The 24,859-nt window shown below is 46.6% G+C and overlaps 1 protein-coding gene across 1 annotated transcript in view; it reads right to left on the reverse strand.

Moving 5' to 3' along the window:
• The window catches only part of LCK (LCK proto-oncogene, Src family tyrosine kinase), a 1,055,366-nt gene that overhangs the window by 515,039 nt on the left and 515,468 nt on the right, over nt 1–24,859 (reverse strand). Inside the window, exons 4-5 of the mRNA XM_044082478.1 lie at nt 1,267–1,357; nt 1,048–1,149 (exon numbers count right to left, since the gene is read on the reverse strand). Of these exons, the coding sequence (XP_043938413.1) occupies nt 1,048–1,149; nt 1,267–1,357 (193 nt within the window). The remainder of the gene's footprint in view (nt 1–1,047; nt 1,150–1,266; nt 1,358–24,859) is intronic.

A 24,859-nucleotide genomic window follows, 5' to 3' on the forward strand; every position in this document is an offset into this window, starting at 1 on the left:
TGTGGGATTTTTTTATATCTACTTGAACACCTGCTAACTGATGAGGGGATGGAAGAGTACTTCAAGCCGTCCTAAAAATCACTTAGCAGCGTATCAGTGACACTGTATTTGTGTGTGTGTGTGTGTGTGTGTGTGTGTGTGTGTGTGTGTGTGTGTGTGTGTGTGTGTGTGTGTGTGTGTGTGTGCGTGTGTGTGTGTGTGTGAGAGAGAGAGAGAGAGAAAGAGAGAGTGTGTCTGTTTGTATTTTGTCTGTGTGTAAACACATCCTCATAAAATACTATGAAAACTGCAGCTCACAAATGAGCTATGAACAACTATGAATAGTCTTTGCAAATCATACACTTCAGTGTTAACAATATGTAACTTGATTGTAGGAAGACAACACAAAAATTGCAATATAAAGGAGTATACAACAAAATGTCTGACAACACAGTTATAAATAAAGGTTTGTGAATTACATTTCTACATTACTGAGCTATGCAAATGTATGTGTAAGAACAATAGTTATCTTCGGATGAATGTTTCATGTCTGCTACCCCAACTGCATGTATGAAGTTTGGCATTTGTAAATTTCAGAAGGTACATTGAAAAAAAGCAGTAATTGTTTCCATCTCATTGATGAATTTTTATTATTAACTGCATTTTAATTTTCTGTTCTTTTAACAGAGTGGGGGATAGTTTATCATTTAAATAGTGATTCAATTTCCTAATATTCTATATTTTCATCTATTTAAATCATATATTTTATGCTGTTGTTAAAATGTATCTGTATGCATCACGATGCTGAAATACCCATGTTTCTATAACAGATATGCTCGGCTTGCATTCATGCCTGTCATTACTCTCGGGGAACAGGCTATGAAGCTATGTAATGTATGGCATGTGGTATTTTTAATACCCATTCCCAGGTTTATACTCAGTATACAAGGACCAGAAACATTCTCTTAAGGATACGAACACCTAGCTTGGCTACCTTTGTTATATGAGTTTTAAATGACATTATAAAGGAACAGGAAGGAGTTCAATAAACTAATTATTTTTACTCACTGTTCTGTCTCTAATGTGTCAAGTTTAGCTATGAAGTTATAGGGAATATATCCTTGTTGTCCAGTTGTGAGAGACTCTGCTTTCCACCAGTCACCATTCTTGCTAAAAGGATTACAGAAAAAAAATGATTGTTAACACTTTAATATCAGTGCTGTAATGTCCTACCACAATGCAAAAGCTTTTTTACTGGCCATGAAGCAGCATAAAGAGATACCTCACCATTCCAGTACGCGCAGCTTTTCTCCTTTTTCAAAGCCAAGATCATACTTGTGTTGTGGTTCATAGCTGTATAATGCGACAACGAGATTATCTGCAAAAAGGTGAAAACAATAACTGACATTAATATTACAAATTAACTGGATAACTTCTGGTTACTCGGAAGTCATAGTGGCTCTAAAGTCAATATCCAGGAGGGAAGAAAGGATGTATCTGATAACAAACTAGACAAAAACTATTTAAATGGTGCATCCTGCTATGACAAAAGCATCAAACTTTCTTTGAAGTGATACAATAATCTTGCTTTTAAATTACGGAACTGGTTATATGTTGAAAACTTTGTGGCCAGCAAGTAGACTGCCCAGCCAAGTGATGTTTAAGCAATTTTAAGCAAACCTGAGCAGTAGAAATGGCTCTGCCTGGCATCATGGTCAGTCTAGGACTAATTTCATTTAGTTGTTTGAGTAATCCACTATTCTATTGTAAACCCAGCCTTGTCTCATTTTCCTAAGGTTCTCTTTATTTAATTTATGCGTTTAATTATTTGAAACTTGTGAAGTGGCGTAGAGAGCTAATCACATATAACCAATTTCAGTCTCAGCTTAGGAAGGAATGCAACAAAGAATAGGATGCTTTTAATCAGACCGAGTCAGTAATATGAGACATGGCAAATGGAAGCAGGAAGAAACTAGGTGCCTTTTTTTAATTACTTACGACTTAAAAATATGATATTAACCTGTGCAAAATGCACCTATTTTTTAATCTTCAGAGAAAGATGAGTAGGTGAACTTGTCAAAAATCGTGTGAACTGCAGTTTGCGATATGTTCTTCAAACTGTACTTTCATGAAAGCAGATGAAGTCTCAGTGACCTTACAGAAAATAATTTTAACAGCAGCAGGGCAAGGACATAGGGCTCTGCATGAAACGGTATAGAGAGTTTTGTATTTATTTACTTATTCACTTATTTATTTAATTTATTTATTTATCTGTTCTGTTGGCTTGGAAAATCCAATTGGGCAAATCCCATTTTCAGCTCCAGCCAAGGGAGTAAATCTTCAGGAAATTCATTTAAAATAATCATGACAGAAGAGATTATTTATAGATTCAAAGATTCATAGATTGTTACTGTGCTAACAACCCAGGGAGCCTTTGTCAGCCTAGCCAAGTTTTCCAGAAAAAATAATGATGTCCTGAAGCCAAGTAGGAAACTGAGGGTCAGGTATTTATAAGCTACTTCTGACCATAACGGACATGGGTACCAGACTCAGTGTAAATTTCCAATTCCCTCTCCACTTGGTTAGGTTGTGCTTAAATTGGGTAACAGACTTGTTTTTACAGTGGTATGCAGCACATCAACAGTTACAGTGGAGGGAACAAACAAAAAAAATATTAATTTAAAAATAAAGGTAATTAATAGATTTGTGGTGTACAGCTGAAATTTGGAACATAGGTAGAATACATGCATAGTAAACACGTACAGTACATACATTGTAGATTAGCCAGTGTTTGTCAGTAAGATGGAAAACTGTTATCAAATACTCTAGGTTTAGTATGTGTACCTTATCCGCAATCTGAAGACGTATTGTATAACTAAAGATGAAAGCACTTAGAATAAATGTTTGTTGGTTTTTCCCAGTCTCCTTTTTGTTTTTGGTTCAGATAATGTGATAATTAGCCGGGATGGTTAACTTCCCAAAGGGTACAGTTATGCATTTCTTAGCATTGAGTTTAACACCATGGCTTTGGCATCATTCGCTAGTCACAGATAGGTCTTCTTGAAGAATTCTAGTGTATGCAGGGGAGTCAGTGAAAACCCCCAGCTTGCAATCATCTGCAAACTTAGTCAGCCATAAACCTTCACCATTTGTTTCACTTCAGAGACGTAGATGCCAAAAAGGAAAGAGCACAGTACCAAGCCCCAGGGGACTCTGCTAGTTTCTGGCTTCTTGGTGGAGGTGGCCTCACCTATTTTTACCTCCTGGGTCCTACCAGTGAGCCAGTTTGTTATCCAGCATGTGATAACATGGTTTATACCTAATTTAGTGAGTTTCTCTATAATGCCTCAGTGGGTTATTGTATCAAAAGCCTTGGCCAGGTTGAGGTAAGCTGTGCGCACCGTCTTGCCTTCATCCATTGCTTTGGTGACCCTCTCAAAGAAATCCACCAAATTTAGTAGGTATGACCTTCCTTCAACAAAGCCAAACTGTGATGGGTCTACTGTTTGCAGTTTACCTATGTCCTCATTTATCATGTCTATGATAATGTATATTTGCAAAGGTACATTACTTAGATAGTTCTTACGCCATCTAGAAACCAACAGGTAATTGATCTGTAGTGACTCTATGCAAAGATAAAACAAATATTTCTTCTACATGATATTAATTTCAAAGCATAAAGCATTTATTGTTTGTCCAATAACAAGCATGTTTTGAAACTAATAAAACAGAATTGCAAGTAATTTGTTTTCCTCCGAATCTGCATTTGTAGACATATTGTTCAAGGTAGGTCCTCTAGAAGGTTACTGGCCCAAATTATGAGTCATTGTAGGTCCTCTATAAGGTTACTGGCCCAAATTATGAGTCATTGTAGGTCCTCTAGAAAGTTACTGGCCCAAATTATGAATCATTGTAGGTCCTCTAGAAGGTTACTGGCCCAAATTATGAGTCATTGTAGGTCCTCTAGAATGTTACTGGCCCAAATTATGAGTCATTGTAGGTCCTCTAGAATGTTACTGGCCCAAACTATGAGTCATTGTAGGTCCTCTAGAAGGTTACTGGCCGAAATTATGAGTCATTGTAGGTCCTCTAGAAGGTTACTGGCCCAAATTATGAGTCATTGTAGGTCCTCTAGAAGGTTACTGGCCCAAATTATGAGTCATTGTAGGTCCTCTAGAAGGTTACTGGCCCAAATTATGAGTCATTGCAGGTCCTCTAGAAGGTTACTGGCCCGAATTATGAGTCATTGTAGGTCCTCTAGAAGGTTACTGGCCCAAATTATGAGTCATTGTAGGTCCTCTAGAAGGTTACTGGCCCAAATTATGAGCAACCTGCCCTGCCTACCATGTTATTTATTTATTTATTTTTCTTTTGTTAACTGGGATGGTCCAACTGGACGAGGTCCATTTACAGCGGAGGCCCAAGGGGAAAAAAGCTCCACATAAAATCATAAACACAAATAGCAACAATGCTAATATTATACAGTGTTAAAAATATTGTTATACAAGTAGTATCTAGTGAGAAAAGAAAAACAGAAAAAGCAATTAAAATCAGCAATAACTATGTTGTGTAGTGATTATGAGGGGCCTGCCCTGCCTACCATGTTGTGTAGTGATTGTGAGGGAACTGCCCTGCCTACCATGTTGTGTTGTGATCGTGAGGGACCTGCCCTGCCTATCATATTGTGTAGTGATTGTGAGGGAACTGCCCTGCCTACCATGTTGTGTAGTGATTGTGAGGGAACTGCCCTGCCTACCATGTTGTGTAGTGATTGTGAGGGGCCTGCCCTGCCTACCATGTTGTGTAGTGATTGTGAGGGGAACTGCCCTGCCTACCATGTTGTGTAGTGATTGTGAGGGGCCTGCCCTGCCTACCATGTTATGTAGTGAATGTGAGGGAACTGCCCTGCCTACTATGTTGTGTAGAAACTGGGAGGGGCCTGCCCTGCTTACCATGTTGTGTAGTGATTGTGAGGGGCCTGCCCTGCCTACCATGTTGTGTAGTGATTGTGAGGGAACTGCCCTGCCTACCATGTTGTGTAGTGATTGTGAGGGAACTGCCCTGCCTACCATGTTGTGTAGTGATTGTGAGGAGCCTGCCATGCCTACCATGTTGTGTAGTGATTGTGAGGGAACTGCCCTGCCTACCATGTTGTGTAGTGATTGTGAGGGAAATGCCCTGCCTACCATGATGTGCAGTGATTGTGAGGGAACTGCCCTGCCTACCGTGTTTGTAGTGATTGTGAGGGGCCTGCCCTGCCTACCATGTTGTGTAGTGATTGTGAGGGAACTGCCCTGCCTTCCATGTTATGTAGTGATTGTGAGGGAACTGCCCTGCCTACCATGTTGTGTAGTGATTGTGAGGGGCCTGCCCTGCCTACCATGTTGTGTAGTGATTGTAAGGGGCCTGCCCTGCCTACCATGTTGTGTAGTGATTGTAAGGGGCCTGCCCTGCCTACCATGTTGTGCAGCGACTGTGAGGGGGCCTACCCTGCCTACCATGTTGTGCAGTGATTGTGAGGGGGCCTGCCCTGCTTACCATGTTGTGTAGTTATTGTGAGCTACTTGGCCTGCTTACCATGTTGTGCAGTGATTGTGAGGGGCCTGCCCTGCCTAAGATGTTGTGCAGTGATTGTGAGTAGCCTGCCCTGCCTACCACATTGTGTAGTGATTGTGAGCAGCCTACCCTGCTTACCATGTTGTGTCGTGATTGTGAGGGGCCTGCCCTAGCTACCATGTTGTGTAGTGATTGTGAGGAGCCTGCTCTGCCTACCATGTTGTGTAGTGATTGTGAGGGGCCTGCCCTGCCTACCATGTTGTGTAATAATTGTGAGGGGCGCGCCCTGATTACCATGTTGTGTAGTGATTGGGAGGCGACTGCCCTGCTTACCATGTTGTGTAGTGATTGTAACGGACGTGCCCTGCCGACCATTTTGTGTAGTGATTGTGAGGGGCCTGCCCTGCCTACCACGTTGTGTAGTGATTGTGAGGGGCTTGCCCTACTTACCATGCTGTGAAGTGATTGTGAGGAGCCTGCCCTGCCTGCCATGTTGTGTAGTGATTGTGAGGGGCCTGCCCTGCCTACTATGTTGTGTAGTGATTGTGAGGTGACTGCCCTGCTTACCATGTTGTGTAGTGATTGTGAGGGAACTGCCCTGCCTACCATGTTGTGTAGGGATTGTGAGGAGCTTGCTCTGCCTACCATGTTGTGTAGTGATTGTGAGGGAACTGCCCTGCCTACCATGTTGTGTAGTGATTGTGAGGGGCCTGCCCTGCCTACCATGTTGTGTAGTGATTGTGATGGAACTGCCCTGCCTAACATGTTTTGTAGTGATTGTGAGGGGCCTGCCCTGCCTACCATGTTGTGTAGTGATTGTGAGGGGCCTGCCCTGCCTACCATGTTGTGTAGTGATTGTGAGGGAACTGTCCTGCCTACCCTGTTGTGTAATGATTGCGAGGGAACTGCCCTGCCTACCATGTTGTGTAGTGATTGTGAGGGAACTGCCATGCCTACCATGTTGTGTGGTGATTGTGAGGGGCCTGCCCTGCATACTAAGTTGTGTAGTGATTGGGAGGTGACTGCCCTGCTTGCCATGTTGTGTACTGATTGTGAGGGGCCTGCCCTGCCTACCATTTTGTGTAGTGATTGTGAAGGGCCTGTCCTGCCTACCACATTGTGTAGTGATTGTGAGGGGCCAGCCCTACTTACCATGCTGTGTAGTGATTGTGAGGAGCCTGCCCTGCCTACCATGTTGTGTAATGATTGTGAGGAGGCTGCTCTGCCTACCATGTTGTGTAGTGATTGTGAGGGGCCTGCCCTGCCTACCATGTTGTGTAATAATTGTGAGGGGCCTGCCCTGCTTACCATGTTGTGTAGTGATTGTGAGGTGACTGCCCTGCTTACCATGTTGTGTAGTGATTGAGAGGGGCCTGCCCTGCCTACCATTTTGTGTAGTGATTGTGAGGGGCCTGCCCTGCCTACCACATTGTGTAGTGATTGTGAGGGGCCTGCCCTACTTACCATGCTGTGTAGTGATTGTGAGCAGCCTGCCTGTCTACCATGTTGTGTAGTGATTGTGAGGGGCCTGCCCTGCCTACTATGTTGTGTAGTGACTGTGAGGCGACTGCCCTGCTTACCATGTTGTGTTGTGATTGTGATGCGACTGCCCTGCTTATCATGTTGTGTAGTGATTGTGAGGGGCCTGCCCTGCCTACTATGTTGTGTAGTGATTGTGAGGCAACTGCCCTGCTTACCATGTTGTGTAGTGATTGTGAGGAGCCTGCCCTGCCTACCATGTTGTGTAATAATTGTGTGGGGCGTGCCCTGCTTACCATGTTGTGTAGTGATTGGGAGGCGACTGCCCTGCTTACCATGTTGTGTAGTGATTGTAAGGGACGTGCCCTGCCTACCATTTTGTGTAGTGATTGTGAGGGGCCTGCCCTGCCTACCACGTTGTGTAGTGATTGTGAGGGGCTTGCCCTGCTTACCACGCTGTGCAGTGATTGTGAGGAGCCTGCCCTGCCTACCATGTTGTGTAGTGATTGTGAGGGGCCTGCCCTGCCTACTATGTTGTGTAGTGATTGTGATTCGACTGCCCTGCATTCCATGTTGTGTAGTGATTGTGAAGGGCCTGCCCTGCCTACCATTTTGTGTAGTGATTGTGACGGGCTTGCCCTGCCTACCATGTTGTGTAGTGATTGTGAGGCGACTTCCCTGCTTACCATGTTGTGTAGTGATTGTGAGGGGCCTGCCCTGCCTACCATTTTGTGTATTGATTGTGAGGGGCCTGCCCTGCCTACCATGTTGTGTAGTGATTGTGAGGGGCTTGCCCTGCTTACCATGCTGTGTAGTGATTGTGAGGAACCTGCCCTGCCTACCATGTTGTGTAGTGATTGTGAGGGGCCTGCCCTGCCTACTATCTTGTGTAGTGATTGTGAGGCGACTGCCCTGCTTACCATGTTGTGTAGTGATTGTGAGGGGCCTACACTGCCTACCATTTTGTGTAGTGATTGTGAGGGGCCAGCCCTGCCTACCATGTTGTGTAGTGATTGTGAGGTGACTGCCCTGCTTACCATGTTGTGTACTGATTGTGAGGGGCCTGCCCTGCCTACCATTTTGTGTAGTGATTGTGAGGGGCCTGCCCTGCCTACCACGTTGTGTAGTGATTGTGAGGGGCCTGTCCTGATTACCATGCTGTGTAGTGATTGTGAGGAGCCTGCCCAGCCTACCATGTTGTGTAGTGATTGTGAGGAGCTTGCTCTGCCTACCTTGTTGTGTAATGATTGTGAGGGAACTGCCCTGCCTACCATGTTGTGTAGTGATTGTGAGGGGCCTGCCCTGCCTACCATGTTGTGTAGTGATTGTGAGGGAACTGCCCTGCCTACCATGTTGTGTAGTGATTGTGAGGGGCCTGCCCTGCCTACCATGTTGTGTAGTGATTGTGAGGGAACTGCCCTGCCTACTATGTTGTGTAGTGATTGTGAGGGGCCTGCCCTGCTTACCATGTTGTGTAGTGATTGTGAGGGGCCTGCCCTGCCTACCATGTTGTGTAGTGATTGTGAGGGAACTGTCCTGCCTACCCTGTTGTGTAGTGATTGCGAGGGAACTGCCCTTCCTACCATGTTGTGTAGTGATTGTGAGGGAACTGCCCTGCCTACCATGTTGTGTAGTGATTGTGAGGGGCCTGCCCTGCATACCATGCTGTGTAGTGATTGTGAGGTGACTGCCCTGCTTACCATGTTGTGTAGTGATTGTGAGGGGCCTGCCCTGCCTACCATTTTGTGTAGTGATTGTGAGGGGCCTGCCCTGCCTACCATGTTGTGTAGTGATTGTGAGGGGCCTGCCCTGCTTTACATGCTGTGTAGTGATTGTGAGGAGCCTGCCCTGCCTACCATGTTGTGTAGTGATTGTGAGGAGGCTGCTCTGCCTACCATGTTGTGTAGTGATTGTGAGGGGCCTGCCCTGCCTGCCATGTTGTGTAATAATTGTGAGGGGCCTGCCCTGCTTACCATGTTGTGTAGTGATTGTGAGGTAACTGCCCTGCTTACCATGTTGTGTAGTGATTGTGAGGGGCCTGCCCTGCCTACTATTTTGTGAAGTGATTGTGAGGGACCTGCCCCTTTTACCATGCTCTGTAGTGATTGTGAGGAGCCTGCCCTGCCTACCATTTTGTGTAGTGATTGTGAAGGGCCTGCCCTGCCTACCACGTTGTGTAGTGATTGTGAGGGGCTTGCCCTGCTTACCATGCTGTGTAATAATTGTGAGGAGCCTGCCCTACCTACCATGTTGTGTAGTGATTGTGAGGGGCCTGCCCTGCCTACTATGTTGTGTAGTGATTGTGAGTTGACTGCCCTGCTTACCATGTTGTGTAGTGATTGTGAGGGAACTGCCCTGCCTACCATGTTGTGTAGTGATTGTGAGGAGCTTGCTCTGCCTACCATGTTGTGTAGTGATTGTGAGGGAACTGCCCTGCCTACCATGTTGTGTAGTGATTGTGAGGCGCCTGCCCTGCCTACCATGTTGTGTACTGATTGTGATGGAACTGCCCTGCCTACCATGTTGTGTAGTGATTGTGAGGGGCCTGCCCTGCCTACCATGTTGTGTAGTGATTGTGAGGGAACTGCCCTGCCTACTATGTTGAGTAGTGATTGTGAGGGGCCTGCCCTGCTTACCATGTTGTGTAGTGATTGTGAGGGGCCTGACATGCCTACCATGTTGTGTAGTGATTTTGAGGGAACTGTCCTGCCTACCCTGTTGTGTAGTGATTGTGAGGGAACTGCCCTGCCTACCATGTTGTGTAGTGATTCTGAGGGAACTGCCCTGCCTACCATGCTGTGAAGTGATTGCGAGGGGCCTGCCCTGCCTACTATTTTGTGAAGTGATTGTGAGGGGCCTGCCCCATTTACCATGCTCTGTAGTGATTGTGAGGAGCCTGCCCTACCTACCATTTTGTGTAGTGATTGTGAGGGGCCTGCCCTGCCTACCACGTTGTGTATTGATTGTGAGGGGCTTGCCCTGCTTACCATGCTGTGTAATAATTGTGAGGAGCCTGCCCTACCTACCATGTTGTGTAGTGATTGTGAGGGGCCTGCCCTGCCTACTATGTTGTGTAGTGATTGTGAGGTGACTGCCCTGCTTACCATGTTGTGTAGTGATTGTGAGGGAGCTGCCCTGCCTACCATGTTGTGTAGTGATTGTGAGGAGCTTGCTCTGCCTACCATGTTGTGTAGTGATTGTGAGGGAACTGCCCTGCCTACCATGTTGTGTAGTGATTGTGAGGGGCCTGCCCTGCCTACCATGTTGTGTAGTGATTGTGATGGAACTGCCCTGCCTACCATGTTGTGTAGTGATTGTGAGGGGCCTGCCCTGCCTACCATGTTGTGTAGTGATTGTGAGGGAACTGCCCTGCCTACTATGTTGAGTAGTGATTGTGAGGGGCCTGCCCTGCTTACCATGTTGTGTAGTGATTGTGAGGGGCCTGACATGCCTACCATGTTGTGTAGTGATTTTGAGGGAACTGTCCTGCCTACCCTGTTGTGTAGTGATTGCGAGGGAACTGCCCTGCCTACCATGTTGTGTAGTGATTGTGAGGGAACTGCCCTGCCTACCATGCTGTGTAGTGATTGTGAGGGGCCTGCCCTGCATACTATGTTGTGTAGTGATTGTGAGGTGACTGCCCTGCTTACCATGTTGTGTAGTGATTGTGAGAGGCCTGCCCTGCCTACCATTTTGTGTAGTGATTGTGAGGGGCCTGCCCTGCCTACCACATTGTGTAGTGATTGTGAGGGGCCTGCCATACTTACCATGCTGTGTAGTGATTGTGAGGAGCCTGCCCTGCCTACCATGTTGTGTAGTGATTGTGAGGGGCCTGCCCTGCCTACTATGTTGTGTAGGGATTGTGAGGCGACTGCCCTGCTTACCATGTTGTGTAGTGATTGTGATGCGACTGCCCTGCTTATCATGTTGTGTAGTGATTCTGAGGGGCCTGCCCTGCCTACTATGTTGTGTAGTGATTGTGAGGCAACTGCCCTTCTTACCATGTTGTGTAGTGATTGTGAGGAGCCTGCCCTGCCTACAATGTTGTGTAATAATTGTGATGGGCGTGCCCTGCTTACCATGTTGTGTAGTGATTGGGAGGCGACTGCCCTGCTTACCATGTTGTGTAGTGATTGTAAGGGACGTGCCCTGCCTATCATTTTGTGTAGTGATTGTGAGGGGCCTGCCCTGCCTACCACGTTGTGTAGTGATTGTGAGGGGCTTGCCCTGCTTACCATGCTGTGCAGTGATTGTGAAGAGCCTGCCCTGCCTACCATGTTGTGTAGTGATTGTGAGGGGTCTGCCCTGCCTACCATGTTGTGTAGTGATTGTGAGGAGGCTGCTCTGCCTACCATGTTGTGTAGTGATTGTGAGGGGCCTACCCTGCCTACCATGTTGTGTAATAATTGTGAGGGGCCTGCCCTGCTTACCATGTTGTGTAGTGATTGTGAGGTAACTGCCCTGCTTACCATGCTGTGTAGTGATTGTGAGGAGCCTACCCTGCCTACCATTTTGTGTAGTGATTGTGAGGGGCCTGCCCTGCCTACCACGTTGTGTAGTGATTGTGAGGGGCTTGCCCTGCTTACCATGCTGTGTAGTAATTGTGAGGAGCCTGCCCTGCCTACCATGTTGTGTAGTGATTGTGAGGGGCCTGCCCTGCCTACTATGTTGTGTAGTGATTGTGAGGTGATTGCCCTGCTTACCATGTTGTGTAGTGATTGTGAGGGAACTGCCCTGCCTACCATGTTGTGTAGTGATTGTGAGGAGCTTGCTCTGCCTACCATGTTGTGTAGTGATTGTGAGGGAACTGCCCTGCCTACCATGTTGTGTAGTGATTGTGAGGGGCCTGCCCTGCCTACCATGTTGTGTAGTGATTGTGATGGAACTGCCCTGCCTACCATGTTGTGTAGTGATTGTGAGGGGCCTGCCTTGCCTACCATGTTGTGTAGTGATTGTGAGGGAACTGCCCTGCCTACTATGTTGAGTAGTGATTGCGAGGGGCCTGCCCTGCTTACCATGTTGTGTAGTGATTATGAGGGGCCTGCCCTGCCTACCATGTTGTGTAGTGATTGTGAGGGAACTGTCCTGCCTACCCTGTTGTGTAGTGATTGCGAGGGAACTGCCCTGCCTACCATGTTGTGTAGTGATTGTGAGGGAACTGCCCTGCCTACCATGTTGCGTAGTGATTGTGAGGGGCCTGCCCTGCATACTATGTTGTGTAGTGATTGTGAGGTGACTGCCCTGCTTACCATGTTTTGTAGTGATTGTGAGGGGCCTGCCCTGCCTACCATTTTGTTTAGTGATTGTGAGGGGCCTGTCCTGCCTACCACATTGTGTAGTGATTGTGAGGGACCTGCCCTGCTTACCATGCTGTGTAGTGATTGTGAGGAACCTGCTCTGCCTACCATGTTGTGTAGTGATTGTGACGTGGCTGCTCTGCCTACCATGTTGTGTAGTGATTGTGAGGGGCCTGCCCTGCATACCATGTTGTGTAATAATTGTCAGGGGCCTGCCCTGCTTACCATGTTGTGTAGTGATTGTGAGGTGACCGCCCTGCTTACCATGTTGTGTAGTGATTGTGAGGGGCCTGCCCTGCCTACCATTTTGTGTAGTGATTTTGAGGGGCCTGCCATGCCTACCCACATTGTGTAGTGATTGTGAGGGGCCTGCCCTACTTACCATGCTGTGTAGTGATTGTGAGGAGCCTGCCCTGCCTACCATGTTGTGTAGTGATTGTGAGGGGCCTGCCCTGCCTACTATGTTGTGTAGTGATTGTGAGGCGACTGCCCTGCTTACCATGTTGTGTAGTGATTGTGATGCGACTGCCCTGCTTATCATGTTGTGTAGTGATTCTGAGGGGCCTGCCCTGCCTACTATTTTGTGTAGTGATTATGAGGCAACTGCCCTGCTTACCATGTTGTGTAGTGATTGTGAGGAGCCTGCCCTGCCTACCATGTTGTGTGATAATTGTGAGGGGCATGCCCTGCTTACCATGTTGTGTAGTGATTGGGAGGCGACTGCCCTGCTTACCATGTTGTGTAGTGATTGTAAGGGACGTGCCCTGCCTACCATTTTGTGTAGTGATTGTGAGGGGCCTGCCCTGCCTACCACGTTGTGTAGTGATTGTGAGGGGCTTGCCCTGCTTACCATGTTGTGCAGTGATTGTGAGGAGCCTGCCCTGCCTACCATGTTGTGTAGTGATTGTGAGGGGTCTGCCCTGCCTACTATGTTGTGTAGTGATTGTGAGGCGACTGCCCTGCACACCATGTTGTGTAGTGATTGTGAGGGGCCTGCCCTGCCTACCATTTTGTGTAGTAATTGTGATGGGATTGCCCTGCCTACCATGTTGTGTAGTGATTGTGAGGCAACTTCCCTGCTTACCATGTTGTGTAGTGATTGTGAGGGGCCTGCCCTGCCTACCATTTTGTGTAGTGATTGTGAGGGGCCTGCCCTGCCTACCATGTTGTGTAGTGATTGTGACGGGCTTGCCCTGCTTACCATGCTGTGTAGTGATTGTGAGGAGCCTGCCCTGCCTACCATGTTGTGTAGTGATTGTGAGGGGCCTGCCCTGCCTACTATGTTGTGTAGTGATTGTGAGGCGACTGCCCTGCTTACCATGTTGTGTAGTGATTGTGAGGGGCCTACCCTGCCTACCATTTTGTGTAGTGATTGTGATGGGCCAGCCCTGCCTACCATGTTGTGTAGTGATTGTGAGGTGACTGCTCTGCTTACCATGTTGTGTAGTGATTGTGAGGGGCCTGCCCTGCCTACCATTTTGTGTAGTGATTGTGAGGCGCCTGCCCTGCCTACCACGTTGTGTAGTGATTGTGAGGGGCCTGCCCTGCTTACCATGCTGTGTAGTGATTGTGAGGAGCCTGCCCAGCCTACATGTTGTGTAGTGATTGTGAGGAGCTTGCTCTGCCTACCATGTTGTGTAGTGATTGTGAGGGAACTGCCCTGCCTACCATGTTGTGTAGTGATTGTGAGGGGCCTGCCCTGCCTACCATGTTGTGTAGTGATTGTGTGGGAACTGCCCTGCCTACCATGTTGTGTAGTGATTGTGAGGGGCCTGCCCTGCCTACCATGTTGTGTAGTGATTGTGAGGGAACTGCCCTGCCTTCTATGTTGTGTAGTGATTGCGAGGGGCCTGCCCTGCTTACCATGTTGTGTAGTGATTGTAAGGGGCCTGCCCTGCCTACCATGTTGTGTAGTGATTGTGAGGGAACTGTCCTGCCTACCCTGTTGTGTAGTGATTGCGAGGGAACTGCCCTGCCTACCATGTCGTGTAGTGATTGTGAGGGAACTGCCCTGCCTACCATGTTGTGTAGTGATTGTGAGGGGTCTGCCCTGCCTACTATGTTGTGTAGTGATTGTGAGGCGACTGCCCTGCATACCATGTTGTGTAGTGATTGTGAGGGGCCTGCCCTGCCTACCATTTTGTGTAGTAATTGTGACGGGCTTGCCCTGCCTACCATGTTGTGTAGTGATTGTGAGGCAACTTCCCTGCTTACCATGTTGTGTAGTGATTGTGAGGGGCCTGCCCAGCCTACCATTTTGTGTAGTGATTGTGAGGGGCCTGCCCTGCCTACCATGTTGTGTAGTGATTGTGAGGGGCTTGCCCTGCTTACCATGCTGTGTAGTGATTGTGAGGAGCCTACCCTGCCTACCATGTTGTGTAGTGATTGTGAGGGGCCTGCCCTGCCTACCATTTTGTGTAGTGATTGTGAGGGGCCTGCCCTGCCTACCATGTTGCGTAGTGATTGTGAGGGGCCTGCCCTGCATACTATGTTGTGTAGTGATTGTGAGATGACTGCCCTGCTTACCATGTTGTGTAGTGATTGTGAGGGGCCTGCCCTGCCTACCATTTTGTTTAGTGATTGTGAGGGGCCTGTCCTGCCTACCACATTGTGTAGTGATTGTGAGGGACCTGCCCTGCTTACCATGCTGTGTAGTGATTGTGAGGAACCTGCTCTGCCTACCATGTTGTGTAGTGATTGTGACGTGGCTGCTCTGCCTACCATGTTGTGTAGTGATTGTGAGGGGCCTGCCCTGCATACCATGTTGTGTAATAATTGTCAGGGGCCTGCCCTGCTTACCATGTTGTGTAGTGATTGTGAGGTGACCGCCCTGCTTACCATGTTGTGTAGTGATTGTGAGGGGCCTGCCCTGCCTACCATTTTGTGTAGTGATTTTGAGGGGCCTGCCATGCCTACCCACATTGTGTAGTGATTGTGAGGGGCCTGCCCTACTTACCATGCTGTGTAGTGATTGTGAGGAGCCTGCCCTGCCTACCATGTTGTGTAGTGATTGTGAGGGGCCTGCCCTGCCTACTATGTTGTGTAGTGATTGTGAGGCGACTGCCCTGCTTACCATGTTGTGTAGTGATTGTGATGCGACTGCCCTGCTTATCATGTTGTGTAGTGATTCTGAGGGGCCTGCCCTGCCTACTATTTTGTGTAGTGATTATGAGGCAACTGCCCTGCTTACCATGTTGTGTAGTGATTGTGAGGAGCATGCCCTGCCTACCATGTTGTGTAATAATTGTGAGGGGCATGCCCTGCTTACCATGTTGTGTAGTGATTGGGAGGCGACTGCCCTGCTTACCATGTTGTGTAGTGATTGTAAGGGACATGCCCTGCCTACCATTTTGTGTAGTGATTGTGAGGGGCCTGCCCTGCCTACCACGTTGTGTAGTGATTGTGAGGGGCTTGCCCTGCTTACCATGTTGTGCAGTGATTGTGAGGAGCCTGCCCTGCCTACCATGTTGTGTAGTGATTGTGAGGGGTCTGCCCTGCCTACTATGTTGTGTAGTGATTGTGAGGCGACTGCCCTGCATACCATGTTGTGTAGTGATTGTGAGGGGCCTGCCCTGCCTACCATTTTGTGTAGTAATTGTGATGGGATTGCCCTGCCTACCATGTTGTGTAGTGATTGTGAGGCAACTTCCCTGCTTACCATGTTGTGTAGTGATTGTGAGGGGCCTGCCCTGCCTACCATTTTGTGTAGTGATTGTGAGGGGCCTGCCCTGCCTACCATGTTGTGTAATGATTGTGACGGGCTTGCCCTGCTTACCATGCTGTGTAGTGATTGTGAGGAGCCTGCCCTGCCTACCATGTTGTGTAGTGATTGTGAGGGGCCTGCCCTGCCTACTATGTTGTGTAGTGATTGTGAGGCGACTGCCCTGCTTACCATGTTGTGTAGTGATTGTGAGGGGCCTACCCTGCCTACCATTTTGTGTAGTGATTGTGATGGGCCAGCCCTGCCTACCATGTTGTGTAGTGATTGTGAGGTGACTGCTCTGCTTACCATGTTGTGTAGTGATTGTGAGGGGCCTGCCCTGCCTACCATTTTGTGTAGTGATTGTGAGGCGCCTGCCCTGCCTACCACGTTGTGTAGTGATTGTGAGGGGCCTGCCCTGCTTACCATGCTGTGTAGTGATTGTGAGGAGCCTGCCCAGCCTACATGTTGTGTAGTGATTGTGAGGAGCTTGCTCTGCCTACCATGTTGTGTAGTGATTGTGAGGGAACTGCCCTGCCTACCATGTTGTGTAGTGATTGTGAGGGGCCTGCCCTGCCTACCATGTTGTGTAGTGATTGTGTGGGAACTGCCCTGCCTACCATGTTGTGTAGTGATTGTGAGGGCCTGCCCTGCCTACCATGTTGTGTAGTGATTGTGAGGAACTGCCCTGCCTTCTATGTTGTGTAGTGATTGCGAGGGGCCTGCCCTGCTTACCATGTTGTGTAGTGATTGTAAGGGGCCTGCCCTGCCTACCATGTTGTGTAGTGATTGTGAGGGAACTGTCCTGCCTACCCTGTTGTGTAGTGATTGCGAGGGAACTGCCCTGCCTACCATGTCGTGTAGTGATTGTGAGGGAACTGCCCTGCCTACCATGTTGTGTAGTGATTGTGAGGGGTCTGCCCTGCCTACTATGTTGTGTAGTGATTGTGAGGCGACTGCCCTGCATACCATGTTGTGTAGTGATTGTGAGGGGCCTGCCCTGCCTACCATTTTGTGTAGTAATTGTGACGGGCTTGCCCTGCCTACCATGTTGTGTAGTGATTGTGAGGCAACTTCCCTGCTTACCATGTTGTGTAGTGATTTTGAGGGGCCTGCCCAGCCTACCATTTTGTGTAGTGATTGTGAGGGGCCTGCCCTGCCTACCATGTTGTGTAGTGATTGTGAGGGGCTTGCCCTGCTTACCATGCTGTGTAGTGATTGTGAGGAGCCTACCCTGCCTACCATGTTGTGTAGTGATTGTGAGGGGCCTGCCCTGCCTACTATGTTGTGTAGTGATTGTGAGGGAACTGTCCTGCCTACCCTGTTGTGTAGTGATTTCGAGGGAACTGCCGTGCCTACCATGTCGTGTAGTGATTGTGAGGGAACTGCCCTTCCTACCATGCTGTGTAGTGATTGTGAGGGGTCTGCCCTGCCTACTATGTTGTGTAGTGATTGTGAGGTGACTGCCCTGCATACCATGTTGTGTAGTGATTGTGAGGGGCCTGCCCTGCCTACCATTTTGTGTAGTAATTGTAACGGGCTTGCCTTGCCTACCATGTTGTGTAGTGATTGTGAGGCAACTTTCCTGCTTACCATGTTGTGTAGTGATTGTGAGGGGCCTGCCCTGCTTACCATTTTATGTAGTGATTGTGAGGGGCCTGCCCTGCCTACCATGTTGTGTAGTGATTGTGAGTGCTTACCATGCTGTATAGTGATTGTGAGGAGCCTGCCCTGCCTACCATGTTGTGTAGTGATTGTGAAGGGCCTGCCCTGCCTACTATGTTGTGTAGTGATTGTGAGGCGACTGCCCTGCTTACCATGTTGTGTAGTGATTGTGAGGGGCCTACACTGCCTACCATTTTGTGTAGTGATTGTGAGGGGCCAGCCCTGCCTACCATGTTGTGTAGTGATTGTGAGGTGACTGCCCTGCTTACCATGTTGTGTACTGATTGTGAGGGGCCTGCCCTGCCTACCATTTTGTGTAGTGATTGTGAGGCGCCTGCCCTGCCTACCACGTTGTGTAGTGATTGTGAGGGGCCTGCCCTGCTTACCATGCTGTGTAGTGATTGTGAGGAGCCTGCCCAGCCTACCATGTTGTGTAGTGATTGTGAGGAGCTTGCTCTGTCTACCTTGTTGTGTAGTGATTGTGAGGGAACTGCCCTGCCTACCATGTTGTGTAGTGATTGTGAGGGGCCTGCCCTGCCTACCATGTTGTGTAGTGATTGTGAGGGAACTGCCCTGCCTACCATGTTGTGTAGTGATTGTGAGGGGCCTGCCCTGCCTACCATGTTGTGTTGTGATTGTGAGGGAACTGCCCTGCCTACCATGTTGTGTAGTGATTGTGAGGGGCCTGCCCTGCCTACCATGTTGTGTAGTGATTGTGAGGGAACTGCCCTGCCTACTATGTTGGGTAGTGATTGCGAGGGGCCTGCCCTGCTTACCATGTTGTGTAGTGATTGTAAGGGGCCTGCCCTGCCTACCATGTTGTGTAGTGATTGTGAGGGAACTGTCCTGCCTACCCTGTTGTGTAGTGAATGCGAGGGAACTGCCCTGCCTACCATGTTGTGTAGTGATTGTGAGGGAACTGCCCTGCCTACCATGTTGTGTAGTGATTTTGAGGGGCCTGCCCTGCATACCATGTTGTGTAGTGATTGTGAGGTGACTGCCCTGCTTACCATGTTGTGTAGTGATTGTGAGGGGCCTGCCCTGCCTACCATTTTGTGTAGTGATTGTGAGGGGCCTGCCCTGCCTACCACGTTGTGTAGTGATTGTGAGGGGCCTGCCCTGCTTACCATGCTGTGTAGTGATTGTGAGGAGCCTGCCCTGCCTACCATATTGTGTAGTGATTGTGAGGAGGCTGCTCTGCCTACCATGTTGTGTAGTGATTGTAAGGGGCCTGCCCTGCCTACCATGTTGTGTAATAATTGTGAGGGGCCTGCCCTGCTTACCATGTTGTGTAGTGATTCTGAGGTAACTGCCCTGCTTACCATGTTGTGTAGTGATTGTGAGGGGCCTGCCCTGCCTACCATTTTGTGTAGTGATTGTGAGGGGCCTGCCCTGCCTACCACATTGTGTAGTGATTGTGAGGGGCCTGCCCTATTTACCATGCTGTGTAGTGATTGTGAGGAGCCTGCCCTGCCTACCACGTTGTGTAGTGATTGTGAAGGGCCTGCCCTGCCTACTATGTTGTGTAGTGATTGTGAGGCAACTGCCCTGCTTACTATGTTGTTTAGTGATTGTGAGGCAACTGCCCTGCTTACCATGTTGTGTAGTGATTGTGAGGGGCCTGCCCTGCCTACCATTTTTGTAGTGATTGTGAGGGGCCTGCCCTGCCTACCATTTTGTGTAGTGATTGTGAGGGGCCTGCCCTGCCTACCACATTGTAAAGTGAGTGTGAGGTGGCTGCCCTGCTTACCATGCTGTGTAGTGATTGTGAGGAGCCTGCCCTGCCTACCATGTTGTGTAGTGATTGTGAGGATCCTGCCCTGCCTACTATGTTGTGTAGTGATTGTGAGGCGACTGTCCTGCTTACCATGTTGTGTAGTGATTGTGAGGCGACTGCCCTGCTTACCATGTTGTGTAGTGATTGTGAGGTGCCTGCCCTGCCTACCATTTTGTGTAGTGATTATTCAGCTTCTCATAAGCCAGCACAACGTTACACCTCTGGTTCAATCTAGGAATGATGCATTTTGCATCTTTATTACTATAGTGTTAGTCTACTTGCTAATTCTTCTGCCTGTAACTCAGTACTGTATTATGCCTTTGTATTACTTTGTTAAGTGAATTATAACTGGATAGAAATTGATAAGGATGCTCATAGCCCAGTCCTACTATGTGTTAACTAACTAACTAAAAACATAGGATTACACTACATTATCTGATGTCAGAGAGAGAGAGAGAGAGAGACTGAGAGACAGACAGACAATGCATCAGTGTAGTATGTCCTTCAAGCCCATGTACTGTTCTCACACCCTCCAGTTTTGTCTCCTTCTCACTCTTTCTGCATCCATCTCCTGTTGTCTTGGATGTATCTGTGGATTCAGTGACCAGTGATCATTCTGATAAGCCATTCCATTAGTCAACAAGCCTCCTTATGATAAATATCCTTACAGATGCTGGGAGCAGTAGTTTCTGCAATCTGTTGCTTGTACCCCTGCTCTATTTTATTTCCTTCCATTTTAGTGTGGCTGCATCACATCTCCCTGACACTGCAGGCATGTTTGCTTTTCTTCCATTTTTATGTCTCTGCTGAGAACAGTTCCAGCTCTTCTAGACTTTGGTCATATCCTTTCCCCTTATTTATTGTCGTCTTCTGACAGGGCTTATTTATTGTCATCTTCTGACAGGGCTTATTTATTGTCGTCTTCTGACAGGGCTTTCCTCGTGGTCCTTTGAGAAGTCTGATATGTCTCCACTATCCAGGGAAGTAAATATTGTTGGAAGAAATAGCCAGGGAATTGTTATGGCTAGGCTTGTATAGGCCCTAGGACCGATAGCCTACTACCAAGCTATGAACCTATGAACCTATGAACCATGTATGACCACCAAAATTACACTCAGTAGTCATAGTCTGGTACGACCAGGACAGAGTAGACTATGTAAGGTACTTCTTTGTTTATGGACACTCTCTCTCTCTCTCTCGCTCTCTCTCTCTCATAGCTTACAGCACATAATTCTGTTTGCTGCTGTCATTGCCATCTTAGTCCAATCCTGTTGGTCTAATTCAAGTATGACCAACACCTCTAAATCCTTACTTGCTCTCTTGCCATTTGTTCAATATTCTCCAGCAGATATTTCATAATTTCACTCTAGAATTTCTGTGGTCTAGTGCTGTACATAACACTTATCTTACCAAACCTCAGAAATACACTTGCTATATTAAAAAAAGAAGAAAAATCACATCACTTACTCCTAACCACAAAAAAGGCACACATTACAACTGAATACATCCTACAGCTTATGTTCCATCAGCATACTCACATACAGTAACAGTTTCTAGAAAGAAAAATAAAAACATTCAAATGCAAAGCCAATTTCCTGAGGTCACACTTTGTGTACTTCAGACCACTGAATGTACATAATATTGGTCCTGCACTGTATAGTAATTACGCCTTTGTATTTTAAAAACCCTTGACCAAAGCCAATTCATTTTTGCCAAGAGCAGATCTTTCCTATTCAACGTGGTTGACTTCTTTGAGAATGGATGAGGGAAAATTAGTACACACCACATAGTTATAGCTCAGTAAGGCATTCAACATCATGCCACACTCAGGTATTGTGAATAAACTCTCTCAGCTAAATGTCAGTCCCTATTTAACTTGAGGGATAGTAAATTGGATCATGACTAGAACCCAGGAAATTAGTGTTGGTGGTGCCATCTCTGCCTCCAGAGGTATACACAGTGCTCAGTACTTGGACCACTCTTCTTTGGCATTTACTTGGAGGTCAAAGCAAATGTTAAAGTTTACTGATGACTGTAAATTAGGTGCCATTATTAATTCACCAATGGACACCAAGATCCACAAAGAATACAAATAGCTGGTGTCAAAACCATGGATTAAAGCTAAATGCCAAAAATGTATAATAATATCCTTTGGCAAGCATAACACCCCATGGAGCTATCCCATTGGCCACACACCTCAGAAAATTGATCCAAGTAGTTAGGCACCCAGGAAGATATGTAGACAGCAAAATTGTCCTATTACAAGAAAGTCCTTTATCACTGTGCAGCTTATTAGTGTAGGTATGTCTCTAGGGCTAAGGATGTGATTATTCCACTGCCTTTGGCACATATTAGGCTGACCAGTGAATATAATGCCCCTTTTGGCATGCACCTGTCCAAACATTTGAAACAACTTGAATGCCCACAACATTTTTCTCACCAAGAAAATCAAGTATCTAAATAATAAGAACTATTAAAGCCTTGTTTCTATCTTTGATGGCATACAGGTTGCTGGAGGGGGTGACCTCTTCTTTGCATACAGAACCTCAACAGATACTATTCTCTCAAACCTACTGCACATCTACGAATGGTGGTGTAAGCACCACTCAAGAGTTCATAATCTCTTTTGAAATATAAATAGAACATGTTGGAGAGCTAGACATGTATCACTGAGAACTCCAGGTCTTTGGAATAGTCTTCCTCTCCACATAAAACAGTATTTGTCTGTATCACTGAGAACTCCAGGTCTTTGGAATAGTCTTCCTCTCCACATAAAACAGTATTTGTCTTACTCTATTCAAATGTAATCTGGATGAATGGATGGAAACCACAAATTCATCCCTGGAGTAGCACCCTTGTGCTTTATGGAAAGGGACAACTTACAAATGTTCAGTTTGATCTAACTTATTCTTATTCACATTATAGTGGCTAAAACCATGGGAATTAATAACTAAGCTTCTAAAGATCCTTCAAAGGTAGTAACCTAGTAAGAAACTATGGAACTTTACTATGGTTTATTTAAAAAAGTAGTGGTTGTAAACAGATACTTGCAGTCCAGTCCCACAAACCTTAAAATAAATAAAAATAAACTAGTACTGGGACAGAAAATAATAGCAATTGCACCATTACAACTCCAGCACAGTCTGATTGAATTTACTTTGAGCAGGCCATCTACTAAAATTATCCTAAAATCTAAGAATTTGGATGTAACATTATGCGTCACAAAGCTGATGTGTAGTGGTATAATAAAACCAGTGTAAACATGCAGAAAAGGACCACTGAAACATTCTGCAGTAGCAAATCTAATAGGAATAAGGTGAATTTACCCAGAAGCATGTTGCGTCATCAGACAATTTCGGCTAATGCAAAACAAGTGAGTGCTGTTCACTAAAATTACATTTGATGAGAGTGTAGTTTCTTTCTTTCTCCACTGCTGTGTGACCTCAGAGTTGGTATCTATAAGTCTGGGGGGTAGGGGGGGGGGGGTGCCCTGCAAAAAAAAGGTTGAGTTTTTTGTTGAAGGTGGTTTTGACAAAAAGTTTTAATTTTTTTACATTCATTGAAATTACCTTCAATAACTCTGCATGAATCCAATTTACTTCAGCTGTACAATGACCAATGGAGTTTCAGTAGACTCCTTATTCTGATGACTCAGTAGGAAAGAAAGCTCCAGTCGCTGAGAAGTTTTATTCATACCTTAGTTACTGCATTGTGATCTCATTCCTAATTCACAAAAAATACTGGACCATGTTAATCAAATAAACTGTTTTGTGGAATCGCAGCATAAATAAGCTGTATAAGAAAGGAATAAACTGAAAACAGAGATGCTCATGACGAAACTCGGGAAGCTAAACAAAGAGCTTAGGAACAAAGTCAGCTCTTTCAAGGCTAAGTATGAAATGAACGTCACAACATCTGTGGACCATAAGTCCTTCTTCAGCTATGTTAGGGAACTCAGAACTCTTACTCAACACCAGGCTGAGTTGGTACATAATAATTATACCTACTCAGCTTCCAGGAACATTGCAGGCTTACTAACATACAAATTCAGTGCAAACTTCTCCCCCCTTCTCCTCCTTGTTTCCATAACCTTGACCCCATTGAGCTACCCCTAGTAATCTCCACAGAGCAAGTCCTCAGAGCTCTCTTTGGGGGACAAAGTACTAACTCCCTGGAAGTATGTTAATGTACCAGGATGCTTCCTTGACAGTATGAAACATTGTCTAACTGACCTTCTCCACAGTCTGCATAACCAGAAACATGCGAAACAACTGTGGTCGTCCCCCTTCACAAGGAATATCCACCACTGAGCTGAATATGTACAAAGCATAAGTCTCATAAGTCTTACCTGCAAAACAATTTGTAGCATTATTATTCATCTCATGATCTCTGTTTGTGGCCGCCTGCAGTCCTTGACCCAAACCTATTTCAATTTATGAAAGGTAACACTTGCATGCTTAACTTGACTGACATCAAAGTCTCTGAAGACTTAGGTTAAGGCAAATCAGTAGTCGACACCTCATAGCATGACCTTGCTTAAGCCTTTGTCAGCATTCCACACTAGGGCATCATAAGCAATTAATCAAATTAAATGTAAACCACTGTGTTATTCAGTAAATAACAAACTGGCATACATGCAAAACCTAGCAAGTTAAAACAGGGCAGCACATTGTCTTCCAAAAGGCTTCTTACCAGTGGTGTAGCCCACACTTAGTTCTTGGGCTAATCATGTTTGGTATATAGCTCTTGGACATTAAAGCTGATATCTAGGGCTTCTAGATCAGTCATTTTTTCAATGACTGCAAATTTGACACCATCATAAACTATCTCGTGGATTCTGAAGATCTCCATGTAGGACTAACATGTACAAATAAATGGTTCCATCATCACAGCCTTAAGCTAAATGCAAAAATAAATGTAAGATAGTGTCCTTTCAATACCATGGTATACACATAAATGGTACCCCTTCCCAAAACTGACAATCACCATGTATTCAAAGTCATCAAAAATCTTTCATTGTAACCCAGGTAATTACAATGAGTATATCATTTAACTCCACGGATGTTATTATTCCCCTGTACTTGTTCATCAGTAGGTCCATTATTGAATACAATGCACCCTTCAGAATCCACCTGCCCAGACACATCACTTGGGAAACAACAAGGTTTTCTTCTTAAGAGGATAAAGACCCCGGGCTCCATTATCTCTTTATCCGATTCAGACCGCTTAGGGATGATCACACTCGATCACATAAAGTCACATGTGGACTTGTCCTGAGCAATTTCATTGTTACTCACAGAACTGGTATCACCATAAATATGCACACAAATGACCTCAACCTTCACTGACACATAAATGGAACCTGCTGGTCAGATGCTTAACTCAAAGAATCCTACTCCTATGGAA

The sequence above is a fragment of the Protopterus annectens genome, chromosome 1.part1 (genome assembly GCF_019279795.1).
Source record: "Protopterus annectens isolate FY-2018-M chromosome 1.part1, PAN1.0, whole genome shotgun sequence".
Classification (NCBI taxonomy): domain Eukaryota; kingdom Metazoa; phylum Chordata; order Ceratodontiformes; family Protopteridae; genus Protopterus; species Protopterus annectens.